The sequence below is a fragment of the Medicago sativa genome, chromosome 6 (genome assembly GCF_051527215.1).
Source record: "Medicago sativa cultivar Bolivia chromosome 6, Bolivia_mono, whole genome shotgun sequence".
Classification (NCBI taxonomy): Eukaryota; Viridiplantae; Streptophyta; class Magnoliopsida; order Fabales; family Fabaceae; genus Medicago; species Medicago sativa.
In genome coordinates this window covers 4,315,435-4,341,445 of record NC_140754.1, presented here as the reverse complement: position 1 = coordinate 4,341,445, position 26,011 = coordinate 4,315,435, and the positions used below count along the sequence as shown (strand labels likewise).

General features: G+C 30.8%; 4 protein-coding genes across 4 annotated transcripts; all 4 read right to left on the bottom strand.

The window, feature by feature from the left end:
• Window positions 1-2,242: 2,242 nt before the first annotated feature.
• On the bottom strand, window positions 2,243-5,527 carry LOC146912186 (senescence-associated carboxylesterase 101-like). Its single transcript, XM_085719720.1, has 4 exons — window positions 5,461-5,527; window positions 4,542-4,890; window positions 3,617-4,150; window positions 2,243-3,210 (listed from the first exon to the last, which is right to left on the bottom strand). The coding sequence occupies exons 1-4, from the start codon at window positions 5,475-5,477 to the stop codon at window positions 2,365-2,367; spliced, it is 1,746 nt and encodes a 581-aa protein (XP_085575846.1). The 5' UTR covers window positions 5,478-5,527; the 3' UTR covers window positions 2,243-2,364.
• A 1,954-nt stretch (window positions 5,528-7,481) lies between these two features.
• LOC146912185 (gibberellin-regulated protein 6-like) lies at window positions 7,482-10,589 on the bottom strand. Its single transcript, XM_085719652.1, has 4 exons — window positions 10,431-10,589; window positions 10,041-10,073; window positions 8,591-8,795; window positions 7,482-7,884 (listed from the first exon to the last, which is right to left on the bottom strand). Exons 1-4 carry the CDS (start codon window positions 10,494-10,496, stop codon window positions 7,700-7,702), a joined length of 489 nt encoding a protein of 162 aa, XP_085575778.1. The 5' UTR covers window positions 10,497-10,589; the 3' UTR covers window positions 7,482-7,699.
• Window positions 10,590-12,829: 2,240 nt separating this feature from the next.
• LOC146912184 (uncharacterized) lies at window positions 12,830-14,994 on the bottom strand. The gene is made up of 4 exons (XM_085719653.1): window positions 14,824-14,994; window positions 14,691-14,720; window positions 13,913-14,042; window positions 12,830-13,305 (listed from the first exon to the last, which is right to left on the bottom strand). The coding sequence occupies exons 1-4, from the start codon at window positions 14,887-14,889 to the stop codon at window positions 13,121-13,123; spliced, it is 411 nt and encodes a 136-aa protein (XP_085575779.1). The 5' UTR covers window positions 14,890-14,994; the 3' UTR covers window positions 12,830-13,120.
• Window positions 14,995-17,638: 2,644 nt separating this feature from the next.
• On the bottom strand, window positions 17,639-19,961 carry LOC146912183 (uncharacterized). Its single transcript, XM_085719651.1, has 4 exons — window positions 19,844-19,961; window positions 19,607-19,639; window positions 18,419-18,839; window positions 17,639-18,014 (listed from the first exon to the last, which is right to left on the bottom strand). The coding sequence occupies exons 1-4, from the start codon at window positions 19,895-19,897 to the stop codon at window positions 17,830-17,832; spliced, it is 693 nt and encodes a 230-aa protein (XP_085575777.1). The 5' UTR covers window positions 19,898-19,961; the 3' UTR covers window positions 17,639-17,829.
• Between the last annotated feature and the right edge of the window lie 6,050 nt (window positions 19,962-26,011).

Sequence of the window (26,011 nt, the reverse complement as noted above, 5' to 3'; positions counted from 1 at the left end):
ACATTTAGTGAGGGATTTTGTTTGTAGGTAGAAGACTTACTATTTTTATATACTTTTACAAGTTTGAAGCCTTATGCAAAGGGCCTTGTTGCATAGGGTTGGCCCTGCTAAGCATATCATAAGTATACCTTACCTTAGCATGTGTTTGTTACGAGAGAGGTGATCATAATATGGCTAGCTACCTTATTTATAGAAGAGCGAAAGGAATGTGTTGGTAGTAGGACCAGCAATGTACTGAGCCAACTCGATTAAAGTTTGAAATTCGACTCGACAGTTAAATCATTAAACTTAGTTGATAAACCAAATGAGTTGAACTTGATCTGAATATTTAATTTGTTAACTAAATGAATTGAACTATATATTTTATCTTGGTTGCTTCATAAGTTAGCTCGATTATATGTATATATGTGCACGCACGTGTTTGTGCATGCATGTGTGCGTGTGGAATCACATGTACTAGTTTTAGTCTGCTTTTTTGTATTATTGTTTTTGGTTCTTTGTAGCTTGCTGTGTGTTTAGTTTTATTTATTTATTTGCATATTTATTCATGTATAGACTTTGTATTTGTATCTGTCTTTTAATTCATATTTTTTAATGTGCTTTTTTATTTTAATTAAATATTTTTCTTTTTAAAAGAAAAAGTAAAAGGTCAAGAGTGTTTTTTTTTTTTTTTTGATAAAAAAATTAAGATTTTTGAATTATGTGTTTCGAGCAGACGAGCTGAACCTAAAGAAACAATTTTGATGATAAATTTTTGGCTAAAATGCACTTTTGGCCCCCTAAGTTTGGCCCCGTAGCAATTTTGGCCCCCTATTAAAAAAAAACACTTTCCAGCCCCCCAACTTCACCCCTCTTTGCAACTCGGTGGCCCCCTTCAATTTTGACCCGGTCAAAGTCAACTGTGTAATTTAAAATTTAAAAAAAACAAATTAAAATAATTATTAGCCTTATGATTAAAAATCAGTGGTCAAGATTAAAAGTCCTCACATGCTCCCTCTCTTAGCTAATTTCCCCTCCTCCATTCATTACTATTTCATTTTCTCTTTCTTTCTCCAAAAGAACAACAACACCAGCAACTTCTGAAACGTTGTGGAGAAAAAACCCAAATCCTAGTTCATTTCTTCATCTTCATCTTTTCATATCAATCCAATCCAAAAAATGAATAAAAAAATGAAAAAAGAAAATATGTAAAGGATTGGCACGTGAGAGTTCTTTCTCCACCTCACTCCTCTCTATTCCTTCCCATTCCCATTCTTCTTCACTCTTCTCTTCATCTTCCTTCACAGAAACCAACTTCTCCATTAAGCTTTCTTCAACCATTTCTTCCACACACTCCTCGTTCCTCTGTTCCACAGAATCATCACCTTTTGCAACGGTTTCAACCTCAGCATCTTCTACGTCTGAGTTTGTCGGCGGCGACTCGGCGGCGACGTTGGAACCGGAAACAACCGTAGCATCGGTAGTGTTATGTTCTGTTTCTATATTTGTTGTTGTTGACACTTGAACCGGTTTAATAAAACCGACTTGGCTTTCGGTTTGAGGTGTTTGAACCGTGAATTGTTGAAGATGAAGATTGAAGAACTTTTGATGCAGCATCAATTCTATTCCAAAGAATCTGTTTAGATGCAGATGCTGCAACTTCACAGTCGGAGCAATTTTTTCGACAACCATGCCGGAAACGCCGGAGATATACTTTGTGATTAATGTTGTTAGAAACTCGAAACAGAGGATTGGATAAAAGTTCCAAATCGCATGATGGTTGTGGTTGTCATCATGCTTTCAGAAAATTGCAGCCAATGGTGGTGGTGGTGGATTTGACTTAGAAACTGGAAATCTGCAATTGCTTTGTGGGGGGGGGGGGGGGGGGGGGGGGAAGAGGAGAATAAGAAATGGGGTTTATTAGATCCAAGGAACACAATAACACTTATTGAACCTTTTAATCTTGACCACTGATTTAATCCTAAGGCTATTAATTATTCCTATAATTCTTTTCCATTTAAATTTAATTCAATAATAGGAGGGGGCTACCGAGTTGCAAAAGGGGGTAAAGTTGGGGGGCTGAAAAGTGATTTTTTTTAATAGGGGGCCAAAATTGTTACGGGGCCAAACTTAGGGGGCCAAAAGTGCATTTTAGCCTAAATTTTTTATAGTTTTGAGTAGTGAAGAAAGGGTGTAAAGAATAAATTTTTACAGGGTGAAAATAATCTCTTGACGAAAACAATTATAGAGAAAGTGGAGACCATTCTTACAATATTCAATCTTAAATCACACTAATCAATGAAAAGTTACAATATTTCCACATAAGGTGATAGAAGTTTCATTTATTATTATACATAGCTAAACCACAAGGATAGTGACAATTCTTCAATCAAACTTATAAGTTCCTCCAACATATTCCACATTATAATTATGAGCATTGCTCATAAAATATGTGAGTTTTGAACTATATGAAGCCCCCTTAATTTTCTTATATTGACTCCACCATGCCATGTAGCTACTTTCACCAAGGAAAATCTCTGGTGACACTGCATATTCCTTGAGTAATCCATACACATAATTCTCAAATTCAACCAATTTTCTTGTTGCCTCATCCTTTTCAATGTCCCTAGATTTTTCATACAATTTTTTGCATGAAATAAGAGCCTCTTCAACATGTGCCCAAAAGCAAGAATCTAGAGTTAAAATTGATTCCACTTTATCTTTAGTAACATTTGAGCCAGTTGTTGTTGCTGCTGCTTCTGCAAGCCAATCCTCCAATTGTTTGTAGTGACTAGATCTTGCTGTTGTCACATAGTCTTTACCACCATTGACATGGTATTCATTGAGATAATAATGAGCAATGTCTAATGGTTCAACCATTCTCCGATAAGTTGTTCCGCCGTAGAGCCAACGAGTACGAAGCGACGCTCCTTCTTTCTGAGGCTTCATCAATGATTCTTGGACCATTTCTTTCCAATAGTTTGTGAGGTTTTTTCGGTAACTACTAACATCTTGGTCACTTGTTGAGTACATTTTCTTATAGCTATCATAGTACCCTATGTTTCTATTTTTCGAAGCCTTCTTGTACCATTCAAGTTGAGCCATGTCTTTCTTCACTATATTCAATTTTTTGGATTGATCCATTTTTTCCCTTTTCTGAAAAATTAATTTTTTCTCTAGGGACTCCAACATTTTTACTAAAGTAATGATATCAATGTCATGTTGTTGCGGCTGAAAAATCAATTTTAGTGAAAGAGATCAATAAAAGTTGCATCTATAAAAAATACTAGCTGCCTAATTACTCACAAATAATTCTAATAAGGTTTGCTTAATATGCAAGTAAATTAAAGAACTATTTTCTCAAGACTCAAATATAAACAAAAAAGTACATGGATTTGGTCCGCATTTGGACCAGAATACATATACTTCTCTTGGTCATATTTAAGTCCAGAGTAGTAAGAGACGTGATTTGAAGAAAAGGTCAACCACCACAATTTGGGTCATGATATCATGTTTTTTATGTCTCAATGTGACTGCAACGCAACTACAATTGAAACTTTATTTGACTACAATTATTCACAATATCAAGCGCGATCAAAACCATAATTTAAAACATTGCTAAGATATATTAAGCTACCTGCATATGTGGTGACAATCCTAGCGCGAACAATTGCAAGCCGATACATGCCTGTAGTGAATCAGAATAATTCATGCCTTGAACCTGATTTGCGGTGTCCTTGCAAATTGCTTTGCGATGGAGTCTTTCAACAATATTTCCATACTCTATCGAACCAAACACTTGACTTTGGTCATGGATCGAGGTCTCAAGAACTGCTAAAACAGAATCAGGATTCTCAAAACAAGTAGAATATGTATCATAACACACGAGAAATGTTCCGAAGGGCACGTAAGAACTAGTATGATCTGTGATGAACTTCCTGGGAAGTGGATCATTGCTAGAGACAACATGAAGAAAACAAGAATTCCATGAAGAACTATGTGATATGGATTTTTGCAATCCTTTGTCACCAACTAGTGGAGAACCAAAGGTAATGCAGAGAGGTTTTTTCTTTTTTGAATCAAAGCCATCTAATAGTAATAAAGTGAAGAGTGAAGCAATTGATCCTCCAAGAGCAAGTCCAGTGATTAGCAAGTTAGGTGAGCTATTAACCTGCATTAAGATGTTATTATGTTTGATCAAATTAAGGTTTATAAACAGTTTAGTTAAGCACTTATCATGTCTCTATAAGCTAAGAAAATGTCGATATATTCTACAAGCAAAAGAATATTTTCATATAAATTGTAAAATGTTTCAATAAGCTAGTGAATGGACTCGAGTGGTTAAAGAGTTCCAGTTAAGGACGAATTGTTCAGAAGACCTCAAACACAATCACGCGGAAACAATCTTTGGTCAAACTTTACTTACCTTCTGACACTAAACTCTTGCACATGTGCTTTATCATCATAAAATAAGAGTAAATAAGCTATAAGTGCGACTATGTTATCACTTTTTCATAGGAAAGTCAATAAAGAGTTAGAATAATGACAAGGAAAAATTGTACCTCAGACTTCAACTGTTCAAGCCTCTGATGATTTTCAAAGAAGAATGAAACTGCTGCATTGTTAAGATGAAAAAGTGGATTTGCTTTAGTACTCAAAAACTGAAAATGAAGGAAATTCTTCTCCTTGAGTTCAGTAGATGAAACCAATTCATATTGAAGATTGACAGAATTTGATGGTATGGTCTCAAATGCTACAATTGTTACATCAGTATCTTGTTCTTTATAAACCTTCCAAGACAGTCCATTACCAACAACATTTGAAACAATGTTTGCATCACTCACATTCCATAATTTTCGAAGAAGACCGGAACTTGTCACAAATGTTGCAACCTCTATTCCACTGCTAAATCTATAACAACACAAAAAGGACACAAATTAATTCAACACAAGCTAATCAATATTAGTTAAAAAATTAACTCTACCCTATGTAATATCTCTTCATGTTATTGTAGTCCTCAATATACATATTAAACAATACTTTAAAATCGGGTTGAAATGAATATGTCAATTTGCTGGTTGGTTGGTCTCGATTGTTTTGCGGTCTGGTTGAACCATATTAAATTGGCGGTTTTTCATTATTTGTTTATTTATTTATTTGTCATTTGATTCTATCCTGGTTGAACTGATTGAAATATGACTTAGAAGTCTCATCGTGTCGACATTTAGTCCGGTTTTTCAAACATTGATATTAATTTTAGTCTCAAGAACCATTAAAAATTTCCTATATTGCAAGTTCTAAATCACAGCAAACTTTCATGCATTAAAGGTAAAATTTACTATATTTGTAGAAACAAAAAAGACATTAAAAAAAATCTTTAGTAAGAAACAAAAAACACATAAATATTTTTCATGTTCAAGTAAATAAAACACAACAAATAAAATAAAACAAAAGAAATATGAGATGGAGGAATTCACGTACAGTTGAGATTGGACCATTGTGCTAGAAGAGTAGACAGAAGAAGAAAGTTGAAGAAGTAGAAGGTTGTGAATTGTGATGAAGTGTGTGTTATATAAATAGTGAGTGAAAAGTCTCTTAGGAAGAAACAAAGGAAGCTCAATGGAAATGTGTAGGAAATGGTCATAAAAGCATATAACAATAACAAAGAAATTACGAAGGAATATGTTGTAGGGCACGTCAACCTTTCTTGTAACATAAATAAACTGAGTGAAGGAAAATGCCCCAAAGGTCAATGACAACGACCTTGTTGTCCTATAGTTATTTTGTGTGTCAAGTTGGTTAAATATTTAAGAGATAAGATATTTATACGATCATTTACTCATATTATGTATTTATGTTATCTCTCTATTGTTTTGGTTTTCGTGTTAATATCTATTTTTTATTTGTAAATCTATGGTTGTCACGTAAGTTGTCAATCAAATGATTGTTCAACTAACACATCTCAATATTTAAATACAAGCCTATTTTTTGTTATCATGATATTGGTACGAAATTTACAATTTCACATAGCACCGACAAATATCTCTCGAAAAACTTGTGGAGCATACAATGTGTTTTTCCCCTCCCAACCATAACTTTTCATATACAGGTCTATTTACTTAATCTCAAGTACAACAAACTATTTTGAAGTTATAATTGAAATGTTTCAAGCCCCATTTACTTGATCTTTAAATACAACAAAGTTTATTTACTTACAAAGTCCATTTACTTAATTTTTTTGTTTGTTTCGTAAACCCTTCGACTCTTCGGAGAAGGGGCTCTGATAATCTAAAAATTGACTGAAGATGAGTTAAGTCTTGTCAAGAATTGCTTATCCCAAGAATCAAATTTAGGTTCTCCTAAATAATTTGTCTTTAAGAGAAACTTATTAAGAACTTATTAACCATTTAAATACAACTAACTATTTTCAAATTATAATTGAAATATTTCATTATTAATCTAGTTTAAGAAAATGCCAACTAAGGTTACTATTGGTCGGGTCTACAAGAATGTGCTAGACTAATACAACATGACAAGTCAATATTTGAATATATGACAATGTCCGACAATGCTTCAAATAAGATTCAAATAAAAATCTTACAAAGTACACTAAAAGACACTTGATTTTTATCAAAGTATTTTTTTTGAGAAATGATATTTTGACAACTACTTTTTGACAACTTTTGGACAACTTTCTCTCTCATACTCACATAATATTGTTATCATCTCTCTTCCTTTTTCTCTCTCCATTGTTTTTGACCAATAAGAAGTGAGAAAAACAAGGTTGTCAACAAAGTTGTCATCAAATAGATGTCAAAATATCATTACTCATTTTTTTGGGTTGATTTAGCAAAGTAACTTAGGATATCTAAGAACTACTTTACTGATTCGGTAGGCCCATTCACTTCACATTAGCCTTGGGCTTTGTAGTATTGCAACAAAAGGATTGCTTTTTAGACATCTAACAATTGCTCATAGTCTATTGAACGATATTTAACTATAGTTTATCATTTCTTAAATTGATTTAACCAATTTTAAAAGTGATGTAAATGACAATTAATTGTTGAGGGTGTTTTGTATGATTTTTCATGTATGTGAACTCATGCTGGATTTGAAAATGTTGAAAGTGAAAATAGAAAATAAAGGTGTAAAAAGTTAAATGACAAAAAGGAAAAAATTAATTTTTTTTAGTGATTTATAGTTATGAATGTACAAATGTAGGAGTATATGGTAAAACTTTCCAAAAAAATATTCCTACTTTTCTAAAGCAAAATATGTCGGGTCATGAAAGAGAAGCCACAAGAATTATCATATTGGAGAGAGTGCTTAAATTCACGTTTCAAAACGATAACAACCTCAAAAGCGTGTCCCAATGCGTTATTTTTGTGTAAAGTAGAGTATCGGGTATTTCTAACATTGAGTAGACGCGAATGAACCTCCTTGATGCAATTCCAAACATAGCATAAGATCAATCACATTAAAACAAAGAAATTGCCACTAAATTTTAACTCAAAACCTTAAAACAGTAGATATATAAACCATATCACTTACATTTTATTAAACCATGATGTTAGTAAACCATTTAACTTTCATAATGTTATGCTGATCACCGAGTTTATTTAATAAGTCAGCAATTTTAAACCTTATAACAATTCAAGCATAAATACTATTACAATATAAACCTAGGAACCATAAGGTATAGGTATATAAGTGTGTGTATCTATGGGCACATGAGTTCGTTGAGGAGAGTTCGCATATCAGTGTAGCACTTGCCACATTTTTCTCTGTTACCAGATTTTCCAGGAGGTACACATTGGCAGCGATCACAACATGTCATGCATTGTGTTATACATTGTATCTTCCTTAGATGTAATTCGCACCGATAAAAACATAGTGGAATGCAATCTGCCCACAAAATAAATACACAAGTATCATTAATCAATAATTTCACCACATTTCACTGTAACATATACATATACTCTCCGATTATTACTATTATAAGAAGAAGAAAAAAAAACAACTATTAATTTGACGGAAATTACACATGCGTGAGTTAATTCACGCTCGTCTATTTGACGGGAATGAGGAAAAACAAATGGGAGAAGGGCAATTACCAAAAAAAAAGTTAGCGCAGCGAAATTAAGATATAACTTTGTCTTTGTACTTCAAGATATATACTTTAACATATAAACATAATAAAATGGAAATATGGTATAAGAAGTTTTATATACACTTTCCTAAAAATAAGTTTATATATACTAAATATCAAATCATTATTATTGTTTTTTTATATTCATATCCAAGAAACTATATCCATTAAGTACGATCTGTATTATCTCAAGCACAAATAATTTGGATTTAAGTGCATTTACAAGTCACAAATGATAAAAAGTAGAATAGGAAAAAATTAAATTATTATTATTGATTTAATAATATTTAATTTTCTATTTTTTATCATATAAGTGCGGCTAATTAAATCCAAATTATTTGTGACCATACAAGCCTTGTTTTGTCCATCAAAGTAATTGAAAGTATAGATAAACAATTTACCATATGAGTTCATATAGTAATTCTAATTTTATCAAAGACATAGAAATTATAACTTACTTACCCTCCCATGATTTTACTATTGGAGTTGCTAGTGGAGCTGGTGCAGATTCTGGGGACTGACCAAGTGTTGTTTGAGTCGGCGCTTCCGCTATTGGTGCCGCATTCACCCGAGAAGGAGGTGACGGAGCTGTGATCACTACAAGACTTGGTGGTGGTTTTACTAGTTGAGCTGCAACAGAAGCAACTGAAGGATTTGCATTGTTCACCTGCACCAATATATGCCATATTTCTAATTTTTCAAATTTCTTTTGGGTTAATTATGTTTCTAGTCCCTATAAAATAGCGACCTTGTAAGTTTAGTCCTTACTTAATTTTAATAGCATTTTTAGTCCTTACAAGAAAAATGCTACCATCTAACATTCTTTGAATGCTTGAATTGACGCAAAATCACAATGATTCAATGATTTTATTGAAACTCTAAAGTGTAGTTTTTACCAAAATTGTGGTTATTAAATTCATGTGAATCCAAGCATACTTAATTAGTGTACTCATAGCTTTGACATATTTGTTTATGTAACTATAGCTTGATGGATTTAACATATGTTCTTATATTGTCTTTGTTTGTTAGCAAAGGTGAGGTAAATGCAGGAGTAAAATTTCTGAATGTAAAAAAGGAGTGAAGGTAGGTAAAATATCAATGTACATTCCATGTAGAGTAATGAAAAGAAATAATAATGTGTTGAAATAATACAGCTGTAGGTAAATAACTCATTTTCTATGTAGAGTTAAAAAATTGGTGATGTGATATATTTTCAAAGATGTGATATATTATTTGTTTATGTGAATATATCAACCTCAATGAAATTGTAACAATTTTTTTTAAAAAAAAACTTCATTTAAAACATGTCATATCATTATATTTTAGACCAAATATTTTACTGAGGGACCACATTTGTCAAAATTTAAACTAAGAGGAGCATTCCGTAAAATTGTGAAAATAGAGAGACAAAAACTAAAATTAAACCTAATATATAATCTATTATACAAAAAAAAACTTATAATTTACGAAATAACTTTCCAGTATGAATGTTTTAAGGGGATCAAACAAAAATAGAAAGGCAATTTTTTTTTTAATGTTTTAAGGGGATCAAACAAAAATAGAAAGACAATTTTTTTTTTTGTGGTGGCTGGGGTTTGAACCTCAAACCTTTGCATATTTTATGCATCGTCCCTACCAATTGAGCTAAGCTCACGAGGACTAGTAGAAAGGCAAATTATGTAAGGTGAAAAACACACTTAATTGCACTTATAAAGTTCATGCAATTAAGATTTAGTTATTGTCTGATCAAGATCCAACACTTTTAATTTAAGTAGGATATTTTTAAAATTATTAAAGGAAAATTAAATATATCTCTTTTAGGCCGTCCTATCAAGATTGGACAGCTGCAAACATTGCGACGGCACATATAGAATGGTCAACCAATTGGAATCCTTTTACGTGAAAGACATACCATTATTTTGAGATCTTCATCATGTGTTAAAACCTGCACATCAAGATATATTATATTAAAAATAAAGGTATTATAACACTTAATTAAGAAATATTTGGTATGTTCAAGTGGAAAAACTCTTGATCCAAAAATAATTTTTGTAGCACTAATAACACACACTTTAACTTTTTCTTTTAAAAATTCACTCTCTTATTGAATAAAATTATGTAGATTTCGTGAAGTTCATTTGTAAAATATTGAAACACACATAAATTTCACTCGATAAAAAAAAATTAAGTGTAAAGAAAAAAGTATTAAAATAATGAGTATGACTAGCACTACTCTTTTCTTTTTGCTAACTTCAATTCTTTGTTGAAACATATGTGCTAATCATGAGAATAAAGATTATACCTTAGTGGCCACCATAAGAAAAATGCCTAGAAGAAGAATGGATTTGGAAGCCATTTTTTGGAGCATAGACAAGAAAGTGTGAAAGAAGAGTCAAGAGCAATCTAGTGAGTGTTACTTGAAGCAACTACTACACCTTGTATTGTATTATATAGAGGTTAAGGTTGAGGGAGAGAAGAAAAAAAGTTACGTACATTAAATTAACAATGTAATGTACAACTACAAAGTACAAGAATAAATTGTTTTGAGGTGTATACAGCTTCTACCTACGTGCATATTAAACATAGTTTTTCACGAGAGTATGTGTAGCCACAAATCTATATATACTATGCTATTAGAATTGGACCATACATTAGATCCATGATAGAACCCATGACATGTCCTTTGACAAAGATACCTAACTAATGGATCTATCTCGATCAAGGTATGAATGGCCTAGTTAAAGAGGTTGTGATCATCTAGTTCAATTTGGTTTAAGACAAACTATACAAATCCTGATATGGTAGAAACCTATACTTATAACCACTTATTTTGGCTTTATATATAGATTTGAGTTATTAGTGTTAACAATATAGTGTTTCAGAGAAAATAACTAAGGAAAGTGGTTAGGGTTTTCAATAATAACAATGGCATATAACAAAAACTTATATATATAACAATGCAAAAAGTAAATTGTTTTCTTAAGATTTTTTAATGAGTTTCATACAAGATTTCTTTAATATAAGTAACTATTCTTCGTTTTATATCAATGAATCCATGTGGAGAGATTGAATCTGAAATTTGTACGAGTACTTTATGAAAAACTTGGACATGAGTTTACTTTGGTGGATACAAATTGCCGCACAAACTGTTGGTGAAATTTAACATTAGATCTAAGAACATCAACTTCTCACTAATGAATGACTTGATATGAGGGATTTTTGTGGTTTGTATGGGAAAAAAATTCCTTAACATTTACTACATTCACCGGTTAGGCTTACAAGAAAAAACTTCTCATCTAATAATTTTCTCAGAATACACAATATATCGAAGTTGCAATTAGTTAAGTATCGATCATTCGATGATGTTATGATTTTTTCATAAAAGTTGAACTACATTAATTTTACCTTCAAATTGTAGACACTACACATTGATTTTAGTGACTACATCCCGATACGATAATCTATATATGAAGTCATGCATTGATTATTCTTCATTAATATATAATTTTAAATATCAAACTTTAGAAGAAATAAAGAATAAAGATGTGAAAATAGTACTTAAAAGCAAGGTCTGTTCGAGTCTGGTTCGGTTTTATGTATACATGTCGTTTTCAGATCCGGTTTATCCTGTATTGTGGCCTCTTCGAGCATAGTTCATGTTCATGTGTCAGAGGATTCATATATGGTTTGGTTAGAAATGATTGTGCTAGCTTGTTGTTGTTGATCACGGTGAGTTGTTGGTTGTGGATCCATTATCGTGTTGGTGGGTGACCCCTGAGGGTGGGCGGGAGGGGCGGCAGCCCAGAGCACCATTTTCTTAGGGGCACCAAAATTATTATTCTTACTTAGTAGTTAGTATCTGCGTAGATATGTTTCTTTTTAATTTTCTTTGATTAATTCTATTGAAAATATATTTTTAGATAGCTTTAATTATATAAATGAATATTTTACAGTAAAATACACGAAGAAAATTATTGGAATAATTGAAAATGCACAATTTTAATGTTTCGTCCAGGGCACTAAAAATCTTAGGGTCGACCATGTATTGGCCATCAGGTTCAGTGCCATTATGCAAGGATTGAGTTCATATAAATTCATCCTTCTTGCTCATGTATGCTCCTGAATCACTATATATGTTTTGCAATTTGACTTTGGATCCGCGGGCTTTGCTAGATTATGTTGGTGGTGTGTGTTTGTGCGCTTGTTGTTTATACGCGGGTTCACCCTTTGAGTTGATTATGTGTCCACTTTATCAGGTTTACGCCCCCAGTCGATCATACCGTCTATTTTTAATCTATCTAAGGTTAACTTATGGTCATCCATTTACTCCCTTTTGTCTATTTTTTTTTTTTAGAGGTGTAGTCGTGATGACTTTTCTCACCAAGTATACACTCATACACAAAATTAGTAACACTTTTCTATTTGTATATTTGTTTTTCCATTGCTATCTTTGTCTTATATTTGAGAAAGGCATATATGAAATGCTTTTCTTTTGCTGCAGTGCTGGAATGAGTGTTGTCACTGAAATTTGAATGTTACTATTATGGGAACCAAGGAGGTGGAACATTTCATCCTATAGAAGGCAAACTGATAAAGGTAGATGACAAAATTTAGATGCATCACAAATGAGGAGAGAATCAAATTTATAATGGTCATGTTCATATTAATTATAGTCCTGAATTTCCAAGAACAAAATATATATACTTCCATGTCAATACCATTTAATTTCATTAGAAATTGATAATTCTTGGACCACACGGATCATATTACATAGAAAACACAAACTCGTGTGTTTTTTTGAAAACAAACTCGTGTGTTGAACTTGTAATAATTCATCAACATAGTATAAGTGTAACTTACATAATGTAATGCTGATCAATAATTTATTCAGTAAACCAGCAATTATAAACCTTATAAAAATTCAAGTATAAATATTATTCCACAGTTAAACTTATAGGAACCACTAGATATAGTTTTGTGTGTATCTATCATCTATGGACACTTGACTTTGTCATGGTGGGTTAGCATATCAGTATAGCATTTGCCACATTTTTCCCTGTTACCATAAGGTCCAAGAGGGACACATTTGCAGCGATCACAACATGTCATGCATGCTGTTATACATGACATCTTCCTCAAATGCAATTTGCACCTATGAATACATAGTGGAATGCAATCTGCCCACAAAATAATTATACAAGTATCAATCAATAATCATCCTTTCAAAAAAAAAAAATATATCAATAATCATGTCTAAAAAAAAGTACCAATAATCATTAATTTCATTACATCTCGCCTATGAAGTATAGACTCAGACACACGGATACAACATGTATACATCGACACCGATAATAATTTAAGAAAATGACATAATTCGATGTAACCATTTGTATCAATATCATTAGAGTCGGTCCTAAGATTTTTGGTGCTCTGGGCGAAACAATAAAATCGTGCCCTTTTAATTATTCCAATTTTTTCTTCTTGCATTTTTTTCTTCAAAATATTCATTTATAATCAAAGTTCTCTAAAAATAAATATATCTCTATAGTACTATAACTACTAAATAAAAATAATAATTTTGTTGCCCCTAAAAAATGGTGTCCTAGGCCGCCCATCCTCAAGGCCACCCCTGAATATCGTATCGGTATCGGACATGATACTTACCCAACACTGGGACACTCCTAGTTCAAGGAGTATCTGTGTTTCATAGCATCTCACTTAACATAATGAAAAATAATTGATTTTGAAAAAGCAAAATATTTTTAGTCCTTAAAACTTACTTACCCTTCCATGATTTGACTATTGGAGTTGGTGGTGGAGCTGGGGACTGAGTTGGTGTTTTGGCTGGTTGAGAAGGTGGAACGGTTATTATTGGAATTACAACAGTAGGAGCTGAAGGTTTTACATAGTTCACCTGCACCAAATATTTTTAATTTTCAAACTTCTTTTTAACAAGAAATATGCTACCATCTAACATTATGTGAATGCTTAAATTGATAATGACTTTAGCCAAATCATCGTCATTTAGTAATTTTGTTGAAACTATAAGTATATTTTTTGCTCAAATTGTGGTGTAATTATCTCAAATTCATGCAAATACAAGTCTACTTAATTAGATCAAATTTACTTTGTAAAATCATAATTTATTTATATTTTTTAAAATATGTTCTCTTTAACTTGCTAATTAAAAGATGTGATAAAACTTTTGAATTAAATCATTGTGACAGAGAGAATATGAAATCCTAGTTAAAATGTATTTTTTAAAATAATGAAAACAACCTCATTTTAGATTCTTATTGTTTTCCAAAATACACATAATTATTCCGTCCAGAGTCTGTCTTATCTTCTACTCAGTTAGTAAACTTAACACAAATTTTATTATAAAAATAGAAAATAAAACTTAACACAAATTTTATTATAAAAATAGAAAATATTTTCAAAAAATAATATAGTCGTTGGATTTAACATGTATTCTTGTATGTCGTGCCTGTTTGTACGAAAGTTGGGGTAAATGTAGGGAAAAAATGTCTAATTTAAGAATTTTGATTAAGTTAAAAGATACCTTTTTGAGTTCTTCATCAAACGAACAAACCTACACGCCAAAATAAATTATATTAAAAATTAAATAAAGGTATTACATTCAGGCTAAATAAAACACTTAATCAAGAAAGTGAAGAGTATAATAAAGATTATACATTGGTGGCCATCATAAGAAAAATGCCTAGAAGAAGAATGGATTTGGAGGCCATTTTCTTGAGCATGGTCAAGAAAGGATGAAATAAATATTGGACCTTAAGTATATAGAGCAATCTGTGAGTGTTACTTGAAACAAATATTGGACCTTGTATATATAGAGATCAAGTTGGAGAGGAGAAAAAAATGTTAGGTAAATTAAATCAACAATGTAATGTTCAAAGTACAAGAATAAATTGTTTAGGTGTATACAAGTTACACCATCGTGCCTCTTAATATAATGTCTGCCAAACTTGTATAGCTAGTTTCTCGCAAGAGTATTTGTTGCCACTAATCTATATACTATGCTATTAGAATTGGACCATACATTAGATCCATGATAGAACTCATGCAATGTCCTTTGACAAAAACTCCTAACAATGGCTATATTTCAATCATGGTATGGCTTAGTTAAAGAGGTTGTGACCTTCTAGTTCAATTTGGTTGTGACCTCATATTGTAGAAACCTATGTGTTTTTAACACATTTTGCCTTCATATTTTTTGAGTTATTAGGATTATGCAATAAGTACATAACATTCTTTATATATATATATATATATATATATATATATATATATATATATATATATATATATATATATATATATATATATATATATATATATATATAAACCATTATTTACACTTGAATAAGTACATTATTTCTTCTTTGACTTTCCAATTTTATGCCAGATTCATTTAACATAAGTAACCATTTTTTTGTTATATATCAATGAACACATGTAGAGAGATAACTCTGAAACTTTTAGAAGAATTTTATGAAGAACTTGGACATGAATTTGCTTGGTAGATACAACTTGCTGCTCAAGCAAGATTACATTTAATCAGAGCAAAAAACATTCACTTCTCACTAATACATGGCTTCTTTCGAGAGATTTTTATTCTTTGAATGGAAATAAGTTGGTTATGCTAACGTGCTAGGATGAATGGTTTGGGAGAATTTGAGTTTGATTTTTGGTGAAAACCCTAGAAACCAGAGAGCTAACATAAAAAACAGTTAATAGGATAATTTCGTAAAATTGCTAAATTTATTCGTTTATAATAGTTTTAATTTATGTGCAAGAACCTTAAATAACTATTATTTGATAACGGAGAGAGTAATTCTATTAAATAGTCTCTCCGTTCCTTTTCATTAGAGTACTTTACAAAAATTGCGCTATTGAAAAAAGTAGTTGAAGTAATAAAATTGTGTGAAATGTGTACAACTTTCATTAAATTACCCTTATTGTATTAATGTATTCAATGTTAATTTTCATATTCCAAAACAAGATAGTAGTATTAATGAGATATATTTGGGGAAAACAAAGTAATACTTGATCTAAAAATTTGTAGAGGGGACAATTTTTTTTTTTTTTTTAAATAGTCTTATAATTATGGATGGAGAAAATATTAAAACACATTGAAGTCACAATTAGTTAAGTATTTACTACGTATTTAATGATGTTTGTGTGTGTTGAACTTTAACTTCAATTTACAGACACTATTGATTTAACTGACTGCATTAGAACTTTAGGATAAGATGATCTTATACTTTATGGACCTTCTCGTATGAAGTCAATTGGCTGTATTGAAAAGGGATGAACAAAAAAAAAAAAAGCACAAATATCAGGGTTGGATGGAGAAATTTGTTTGGAATAAATTCCATGCTAGTGATACTGGTTCAGCAAGGAGTAATTCAACAAAATTCTAGCACGTGTAAGTGGTTGTGGCTCATAGGAAAATATTCATCATTATTCATCATTGGTTTGTGGGATGCGATTTATTTGGTCTAGGTGTTGGTCCTGCAATAGATAGAGGTTCATTCAACGTCGGCATGGGAATGGGGTGGGGTAGGGGCGGGTTTTATCTTCCTGTCCCCGTATTCCACTCTCATATCCCTGCAGTGGATAATATTTTTTAATAAAAATAAAAGTAACTTTTAGTCCCGAGTGCAAAGTTGTAACATATTATCTAGCAAAGAGATGGTGGTGATCGATGACTTTTGTGAAGGAGAAAAGAGAGGTCGAGAGTATGAGATATGGAAGGAGAAAAGAGAGAACTATGATAAGTTAGTGTGATCTAAAAGACTGAAGGGGTAATAAACTTATTTTCTACATTCGGGACAACTTTAAGTATGGGTTCGGAGTGAGTATCTATATCTCAGTTATCAGTCCCGTATCCGTGTTTTATAATCAGGAAAAACTCAAATCAATACTCAAACTCATTCAAAACGAGAAAAAACCGTCAAATTGAGTTTAGTTCGGGCAAGTGCCAACGGCTATGAGTTTTGTTGGCATGCCTAATTGAGTGAGTCCTTTACTTTTAATCTATCATCTCTTTCACTTTATTAATCTATTTTATCAATTTTGCCGCTCATTCAATCATGCAACATTGTCCTACTAGTTAGCATTGTCCTACTAGTTTGTTCTTTTCTGTAAAAATGAATAGCAATCTCTCTCAAAAATACATACTCCTAAACGTGAAGTACAATGCACCAACTAGGTCCTATCTTTAGGATACCTTTCACCTTTAAGTCAAGATGTATAAAACAACTTGTTTTCCAATTTATTGGGTAACTTTATTGAAGGCAACCTGACAAAGGTAGATGTCATAATTGATATAGGTGACCCCATGGATCAATCCATGCCATCATAAGGACAAAACAAGAATATAAAAAAAGATGTTCCTACTTACTTCCCAGAAATGAAAATCAAAATTTTCAATGTCATGTTCATATCATAATAATTGAACTCCTGAATTTCCAATAGCAAAATATATTTCCATGACAATACCATTTAATTTCAATATATAAATTCAAAATTCTTGGACCACAAGGATCATAATATTACATAGACAACACAAAAAGTGTTGAACTTGTAATAATTGATTAACAACATATTAGTAACTTAAACATAATTACTATTACATAAGCTTAGAAACCATTAGATATAGGTGCAAATATATGTATCTATGGACACTTAGGTCTATTGCCATGAGTCACCATATCAGTGTAACACTTGCCACATTTTTCTCTGTTACCATAAGTTCCTGGAGGGACACATTTGCACCGGTCACAACAAGTCATGCATGCTCTTATGCATGTGTTCTGCCTAGAATGTTTTTGGCACCTATAACCACATAGTGGAATGCAATCTGCCCACAAAATAAAAATACAAGTTTCAGTAATTCAACATTGATAAAAATACAAGTCTCACTAACATGTTTAAGATATTTGATCATATGATAAATAAAATGTAAATTCAATTGGACATATGTACAAGTCTTAGAAATTAATTACTATGTATAAGTAGAGTTACTAAGTTAGGCTAGGCATGTGGTCCTCTCTAGCTAGTACCAAAAAAAGAGCAAAAAAGTTTTATGCCAAATATTTATACTAAAATTTTAGTGGTTAAGTATGGTTCTAAATTCTAAAACTATATTATATTGTGGTCACAATTGCAACTACATACCACAATTTTTAGAAACATGTATGTACATAGTCTTATGTATAATTAAAATGTTAGATATCAAAGACATAGAAATGGAAATTGACTTACCCTTCCATGATTTGACTATTGGAGTAGGTGGTGGAGATGGAGCAACTGGTGGTTTAACTATTGGTGGTGATTGATAAGGAGGTGTTTTCACAATAGGTGGAGAAGTTGGTGGTGCCTTCACAATAGGTGGTGATTGATATGGTGGTGATTTCACCAAAGGAGGAGAAGGAGGTGATTTCACTATAGGTGGAGTTGGTTTCACTAGAGGAGGAGAAGGTGCTTTTACAATGGGTGGTGATTGATAAGGTGGTGATTTCACCAATGGTGGAGAAGGAGGTGATTTCACAATAGGTGGTGTTGGTTTCACTGGTGGTGATTGATAAGGTGGTGATTTAACTAAAGGTGGTGTTGGTGTTGCCTTCACTGGAGAAGGTGGTGTTACTATAGGACTTGGTGGAGCTGTAGGGTTTGCATAGTTCACCTGCACCAAATATCACATTACTAATTTTGTAGCTTTTTTTCATAAGAAAAATGCTAACTTCTAAACGCTCATTGTATGTATAGAGTGAATTTGACAAAATCACGGTAACATGGTTCATCTATTGTATTTTTAATGTCTCGTCTATAGTGTAAAATCGCGGTGTTATACTATAGATGCACTCATTTGTATAGTAGTTAATGTTTTGGATCAAAATATGAAGTGTTACGTTATGGTGAATTTGACAAAATTATCGTAATATGGTGAATCTATATATGCCTAATTTTCTTAAAAAAAAATCCTTGTTTGTTATGAGGTTAGGGAAATGTCGGAAAAACAACTACTAATTTTCTTAAAATAAAAATTAGAAGTATGGTAGGTAATATATTAAATGTACATTATACGTAGTAATAATAGTGTTATATTTTTAACAGTGTTAATTACTCTTTTCTATATCTTTCCATTGGTCTTTTTAGTTTTAGATTTTAACCTAATTTCTCTTTTCTCTAACTTAGAACAAGAGGACATGACTAGAAAAACAGAGTTGTTGATCTGTTTTTTAATAAAGGAAATGCAATAACGTTTTTCTTAGAAAATGAAATGAAATGCATAATAAGCTAGATTAGAACTCTATTAATGTTTAATATTATTTATTAAAAAAAATCTAGATAGTGACAATACTATATAAGAAAGAACTTTCTGATAAGGATGTTTAAAGGGAATCAAACAAAAATAGAAAGGGAAATATTTTATAAGTTTAAAAAACATACCACTATCTTGAGATCTTCATCATAAGAATAAACCTGCACATAAAGATATATTATATTAATATTAGTGTGAAATATTCAAGTTAAATAAAACACTAAATCAAGAAGAAAAAAAATTGGTATGTTCAAATGAAAAAACTTTTAACTCTTAATCATGAAATTAAATAAATAAATTCCACCTTCTAAGTAGATAAATATGTTCAAATAATGAGTAAGTGAAAAGTAGAGTAAAGATTATACCTTAGTGGCGAGCACAAGAAAAATGCTTAGAAGAAAAATGGATTTTGAAGCCATTTTTTGAAGCAGGGACAAGAAGGTATGGAAGAAGTGTCAAGAGCTATCTAGTGAGGTGAGTGTTACTTGAAGCAACTACTAGTCTTTCAATTATATAGAGGTCAAGGATGGGTCGAGAGAAAAATAAAAAAGGTTAGGTACATTAAATTAAGAGAAATGATATTTTGACAACTATTTTTTGACAACTTTTGAACAACTTTCTCTCTCATACTCACATGATGTTGTTATTCTCTCTCTTCTTTTTTCTCTTCCATTGTTTTTGACCAATAAGAAGTGAGAAAAACAAAGTTGTCAACAAAGTTGTCATCAAATGGATGTCAAAATATCATTACTCTTAAATTAATAATGTCATGTACAAAGTACAAAATGAAATATCTCATAAAAAAAAATACTACCTCCGTTCCTTTTTAAGTGTCACTTTTTAACATTTTACACAAACCAAGACACTCAATAAATGTTACTTTTTCTTATACAATAATCTATACTTTTACTATAATAGCCTTAGTCATTTAATATCTTATTTCATATATTTCTCTCTCCACAATAAATAACTAAGGGTAATGTTGGTAACACAACATTTATTGTTGCATTGAACTTTGAAAGTGACAGTTAAATAGGAACAAAAAATTTCTTCAAAAGTGACATTTAAAAAGGAACGGAGGGAGTAAAAAAAGTACAAGAAGAAATTGTTTAGGTGTATACAGCTTCTACCCACGTGCTTCTTCAACATTGTGTCTACTAAACTAATATATCTAGTTTCTCATAAGAGTATGTGTTGCCACTAATCTATGTATTATGCTATTGACATTAAATTGTGTTCAACACAAGATTTATCTTTTTGAATTAGAATTGGACTGTACATTACATGCATGTTAGATCTTAGAATCAATGACATGTTTTTTTGGACTTAGGCACATTGGTTTGACAAACTCACTAGTCAAGGATTAATTGATGTATTGGATCAAGGTATGGTCTAGTTAAAAGTGGCCATGGTAATCATCTAGTCCAATTTTATTTTTATAAATATCCATCATCTAGTTCAATTTGGTTTAAGATATAGATTAGGCCTTCTTTCTTTGGAACAAAATGTTTAACTGAATTTCGTAGTGTATAAAGCTTACATGCAAGTCTTAGAGTATTTACAATGGAGACCCTTATTCCAGAAAAATTCAAAATATTATAAGAATCACTCCAAAAAAAATTCAGAATTTTTTAACAAAACATGAATTTAATATGAATTTTTATATTTTTTACGGTTAAAAATTCATATTTAATTTGTGTTTTGTTGAAAAATTCTAATTTTTTTTAGGATTTTTTTTTAGAATACTTTACACATTTCTTCACAATTTCATTAAAAAATACAAAAATTAAATTAAAAATAGGGACCAAAAGTAGTGATTGAAAATTTTATAGGGACTAAAAGTCGAAGGAAAATTTTAGAGGGACTAAAACGAAAAGTTGATATATTTATAGGGACTAAAAACATATTTAACCCTTGTATCAAAAATATACTATTAAATTTGAATCAAGTACACTGGAATGGCAAGTTGTAAGTGTGTTCACAACTCATACATGATTAAGACCTCATTGGAGATGGTCTTAAGGTTCAAATGTGGTTAGAGGAAGCATGACGATATGATCAACGTACAAACTTAATCATGATCGATTATGTTTGATATGACGAAGAATTCATCGAAACCATGTCTAGTCATCGTGATTTAAAAAAACATCATTGTGTCAAACATATATTAAATTGGAGAATTAGTCACTTTAGTCTCTGAACGGTAAATGAAAAGTCACTTTAGTTCCTGAATGCAGAGAAATTGCAAAACAGTCCCTGAATGTAGACTATGTTGGTCAATTTCAGGGACTAAATTAAAGTGACTAACAGAGTCTACATTCAGGGACTAAATTGACTAACAGAGTCTACATTCAAGGACTATTTTGCAATTTATCTGCATTCAGATACTAAAGTAACGACTCTTAAAATGACTTATCTCCCTGTTAAATTTGAATCTAGTACATACAGTGGCAAGTTGCAAGTGTGTGTTCCCAGCTCATAGCTAGCTGGTAAGTGAAAAATGGAAGTGACTAAAAATGGAGGCACAGGGGCCAAAACGAGGCTGTCATCTTACTGGTGAATTTACCATTTTGTTCTCTCATATTTTTAAGTCAACTTTATGACGAGAAAACAACATCAAATGGATTGCAGAGATCGCAATTATCATTCATTCACACAATGGAGTCTTGATCTTTGTGCATGCATCTATAACTTGTTGTTAGCTTGCGTAAGTTTCTTCCATAGTTTGTACGTAGAGCATCTGTCAGCTAGAGCATAACAAAGTACAAACACATATTTCTCCCCACACATCATCACCATTTTATTTTTTGAAAGGACATTTATTACCACTTAATAAAAATTCATATTTAAAAATTATTTTTACATCTCAAATTTAAATTTTATGCTTTTCATGCATATTTTTTTATACAAAACAACTGAGAGTTGAGGATCAATCTTAGAAACGTTTAACAGAGACAGAGACCATTTTGAATTATTAATAGAGTCAGAAACCTGTTTAGAAATTTGGTACAAAACAATGACCAATTTAGTGATTTACTCATTTTCTCTATCACTCACTCATTATTGAATGGAATCCATATGAATCTGACCACATTATCTAGATCTCGTTTTCAAAATGTAGAACTCATATTGACTTTATTCAATAAATGAATGAGTGTTAGAGAGTGTGTTGAAAAGAAAGTGTTTCAAACACTCTTTAATTTATGTCAAATTGATTATACATTATCATATTTTTTTTTAATGTATCATTATATAAAGAAAAATGTTAACAAATACCTTAGAATATTGTTTAAGGAATCAAAATAAGTAATTTTTGCATAGAAAATGATAAAATCATGACTTGAAAAGTATTTGCCTTGTATTATCAAAACAAAATTTCTTTCTTTTTGTAACCAAAAAAAAAACAAAATTTCTTTTTATACATTTTTTAAACGATATTCTTATTACACTTGTTAGTATGATGAACTTTATATAAATATTTGTATAGATATTCTAGGTTATGTTTTATATAAGAGAAAAATTACTATCAACTAAAGCATAAAAATTAATTTCCCAATTATTTAATTAATCAAAGCTTATCATTTTGAATCATCCACCATTTATATCCATACATCAAGCTTAATAGTGTTTGATGAGTATTTAGAAAAAATTTAACTTCCGCATAAAATAAAGATAATATCCAATAAGAGTTATTAAAGAGATGCAGCTCTTACTTACCGGTTGATTTTATAAGAATGATTAGACCCAATATATACCTACTAGTAGTTATAGTGAGAATTAGTAATGTAAAATACTGATTTTGATTTCTTTTTAAGGAAAAAAATTGTACTTTTTTTTTTTGACAGAAGGAAAAAAAATTGTACTGTACTTAGGAGTTAAAGGGGCATGGATTCTCTCCTGTGAAGTTTTCATTGGAGCAGGTCCAGTGCACATCCACACCATTAATTTCATTTTAATGATTAAAACTGCATTGATTATAAAGAAAACATGAGATTGAGATTTCACAGGACAAAAACTGCACTGGAGAGGATCTCCTCCCGAGTTAAAGATATATTGCTTGGCAATATCATTATAGTAGACAAATTTGAAACTTGAAGTAGAAGACACGTTATTTGTTAATTGCTCCTTGCTCAATAAACACTTTTTTTTTTTTTTTGAGAACTGCTCAATAAACACTTGGTAATTGTTCTTACATTTCTCAAATAAATTTTTAATTTAAGGTCAATTTCTTTCATGTGCAATGTCCATGACTGAGCTAGAATAATTGAATGGTCCACGCACGGACATGTCGTAGCAGTTAGATTTAGCAAAATTCTAGTTAAATAAATAATTAATACATAAATGATATTTGTACATCAATTTACGATAATTTTTAAGACAACTTCTTCTGACACACTCATGTCTTGTTTTACTTTATCTATAGTTTAAGACAACTTCTTCCGACTATAATTTTAATTTTGTATTAATATCCATATTTTTTATATAATATTTTTAGTTGTCTTATAAATTGTTCAAATAACATAATCTCATATCTCTACCCAAAAAAAATATCTCTAACCAGCTAGATAGTTAATTAATTAAAATATATGATATTGTTTCGATAGCAAAATCTCAGTTGTGTTCTACTCCCTCTGTCCCGGTATATCTGAGCCAGTTTGGTTTTTCACACGGATTAAGAAAAATGTATAAATAAAGGGGAAAGTGGAATATATTGTATTGGGAATGATGAAAGTAGTATTAATTAGAGTTATATTGTATTGGGAATGATGAAAGTTGTATTGAAAATTGAAATGGCTTAGTTATTTTGGGACACTTTTTTTTAGAAAATTGATCAGATATTCCGAAACGGATGAAGTATTTAATATTATAACAACTTGCCTTATAAAAAATATATAAAACAACTTGTCAAAATAAAACATTATAACAACTTGACGGAAAGCTCCACTAAAAAAACAACTTAATAGAAGCTGACAATATAGTACTATTTAACGTACAACTTTAAAGAAGTTGGTAATACTACTGATTAATTAAGGTTATTATCAAAGATAATTGGATATTCCTTTTAGTTTCAACCATGTGCTTTTCAATAAAAGAAAGCTTTCTATTTGCTATAAAAAAAAAATCTCTATTAATCCAAAATTTGATCAAAAGATACATAATATTTAGTCAAACATTACGTCAATTACAATGAACTTTGACCGATTTGTTCTTAACCGAAGTTCATTAACTATTGGGTTCAATCAATTGATAAGACGATTGAATCTTTCAATTGCACTTTACACGATTACATAGATTTTATTGAAAAATATATTGGACATATATTATTTTCTTCCAAGCAAATTTTTTCCCAAGTTGCTTAATGTATCTGAATCAAAAAATTTCATTTCTTTTTTTCTGTTTTTTTATTTATCTTGTAATGAAAAAAAAAGTGTAGATACTTTAACCCTTTTACTAACCACGTATTGATGGATGCATTATATTACTAGTATTTATATTAACTCTTATTTTAATTCATTTTTTAATATCCAATTATATTTAACACCAATTTATTTTATCTTCAATTTATTTGGTTGGCATAAGTTGTCTCCCAATCCCAAAGGCCAATTTGATATTTTCTTTTTTTGATTCGAATCCTATGATGCCTAGTTGCCAACATTTATTTGGTATGCTGACAATGTTACCATTGGATTCCCCCATACTTATGGGGGAGAAATTTTTTGTTCTTAATTGGATTAGGTTGATCTATTTAGTAACATAGCACATGGAAATAAAATGAAGGTATCACTTTTTCAGAAAAAAGGTTCTTCTTGAGCTGACCCATTGCCTATTGCCAGCAAGCAAGATCACAAAAAGATAGGACAGTGAAACCATAGTACTAATTGTTGACTTTTGTTTGGACTCTAGTAAGGATGACAACTAAACTTACATTTTATATCCCTAAAAATAATTTATAATAATACAAAAATATGTATCTATTTAATTAAAAATATATATATGATTGAGCCTAAGTCAATTTGAGTGAATAGGCAATTTCCCCCCCGAAATTGATGAAACTTACAATTTCGGGGGGGAAATTGCCTATTCACTCAAGTCAATTTATATTTCATAAATTTAAATTTTGGTTCCCTCCCTCAAAAAAATAAAAATGGTTTAAGTATCAATTTGTCATGAACGTTTTTTATATGATGCGAGGTGAATGTGTTTCGGTCAAAATAGTTATGCAATTATTTTTTTCACCTTATGAATTTCCTGCACGCCCTATTTGGATTCTAAAATTCGAAATATTTCAACGTGTTTTTGGAAGTTTTTATTGAGTATTTATGTCGTTCGAATTCTATAATCCAAACCCATAAGGTGAGCAATATTTCAACGTGTTTTTGGAAGTTTTTATTGAATATTTATGTCGTTCGAATTCTATAATCCAAACTCATAAGATGCGCAAGAACCTCATGATAAGAAAAAAAAAAAAAACAAAAAGCGGTCAAATAGTTAAGACCTTAAAAGCTCATAGAGTTATCCAAAAATATTTATAT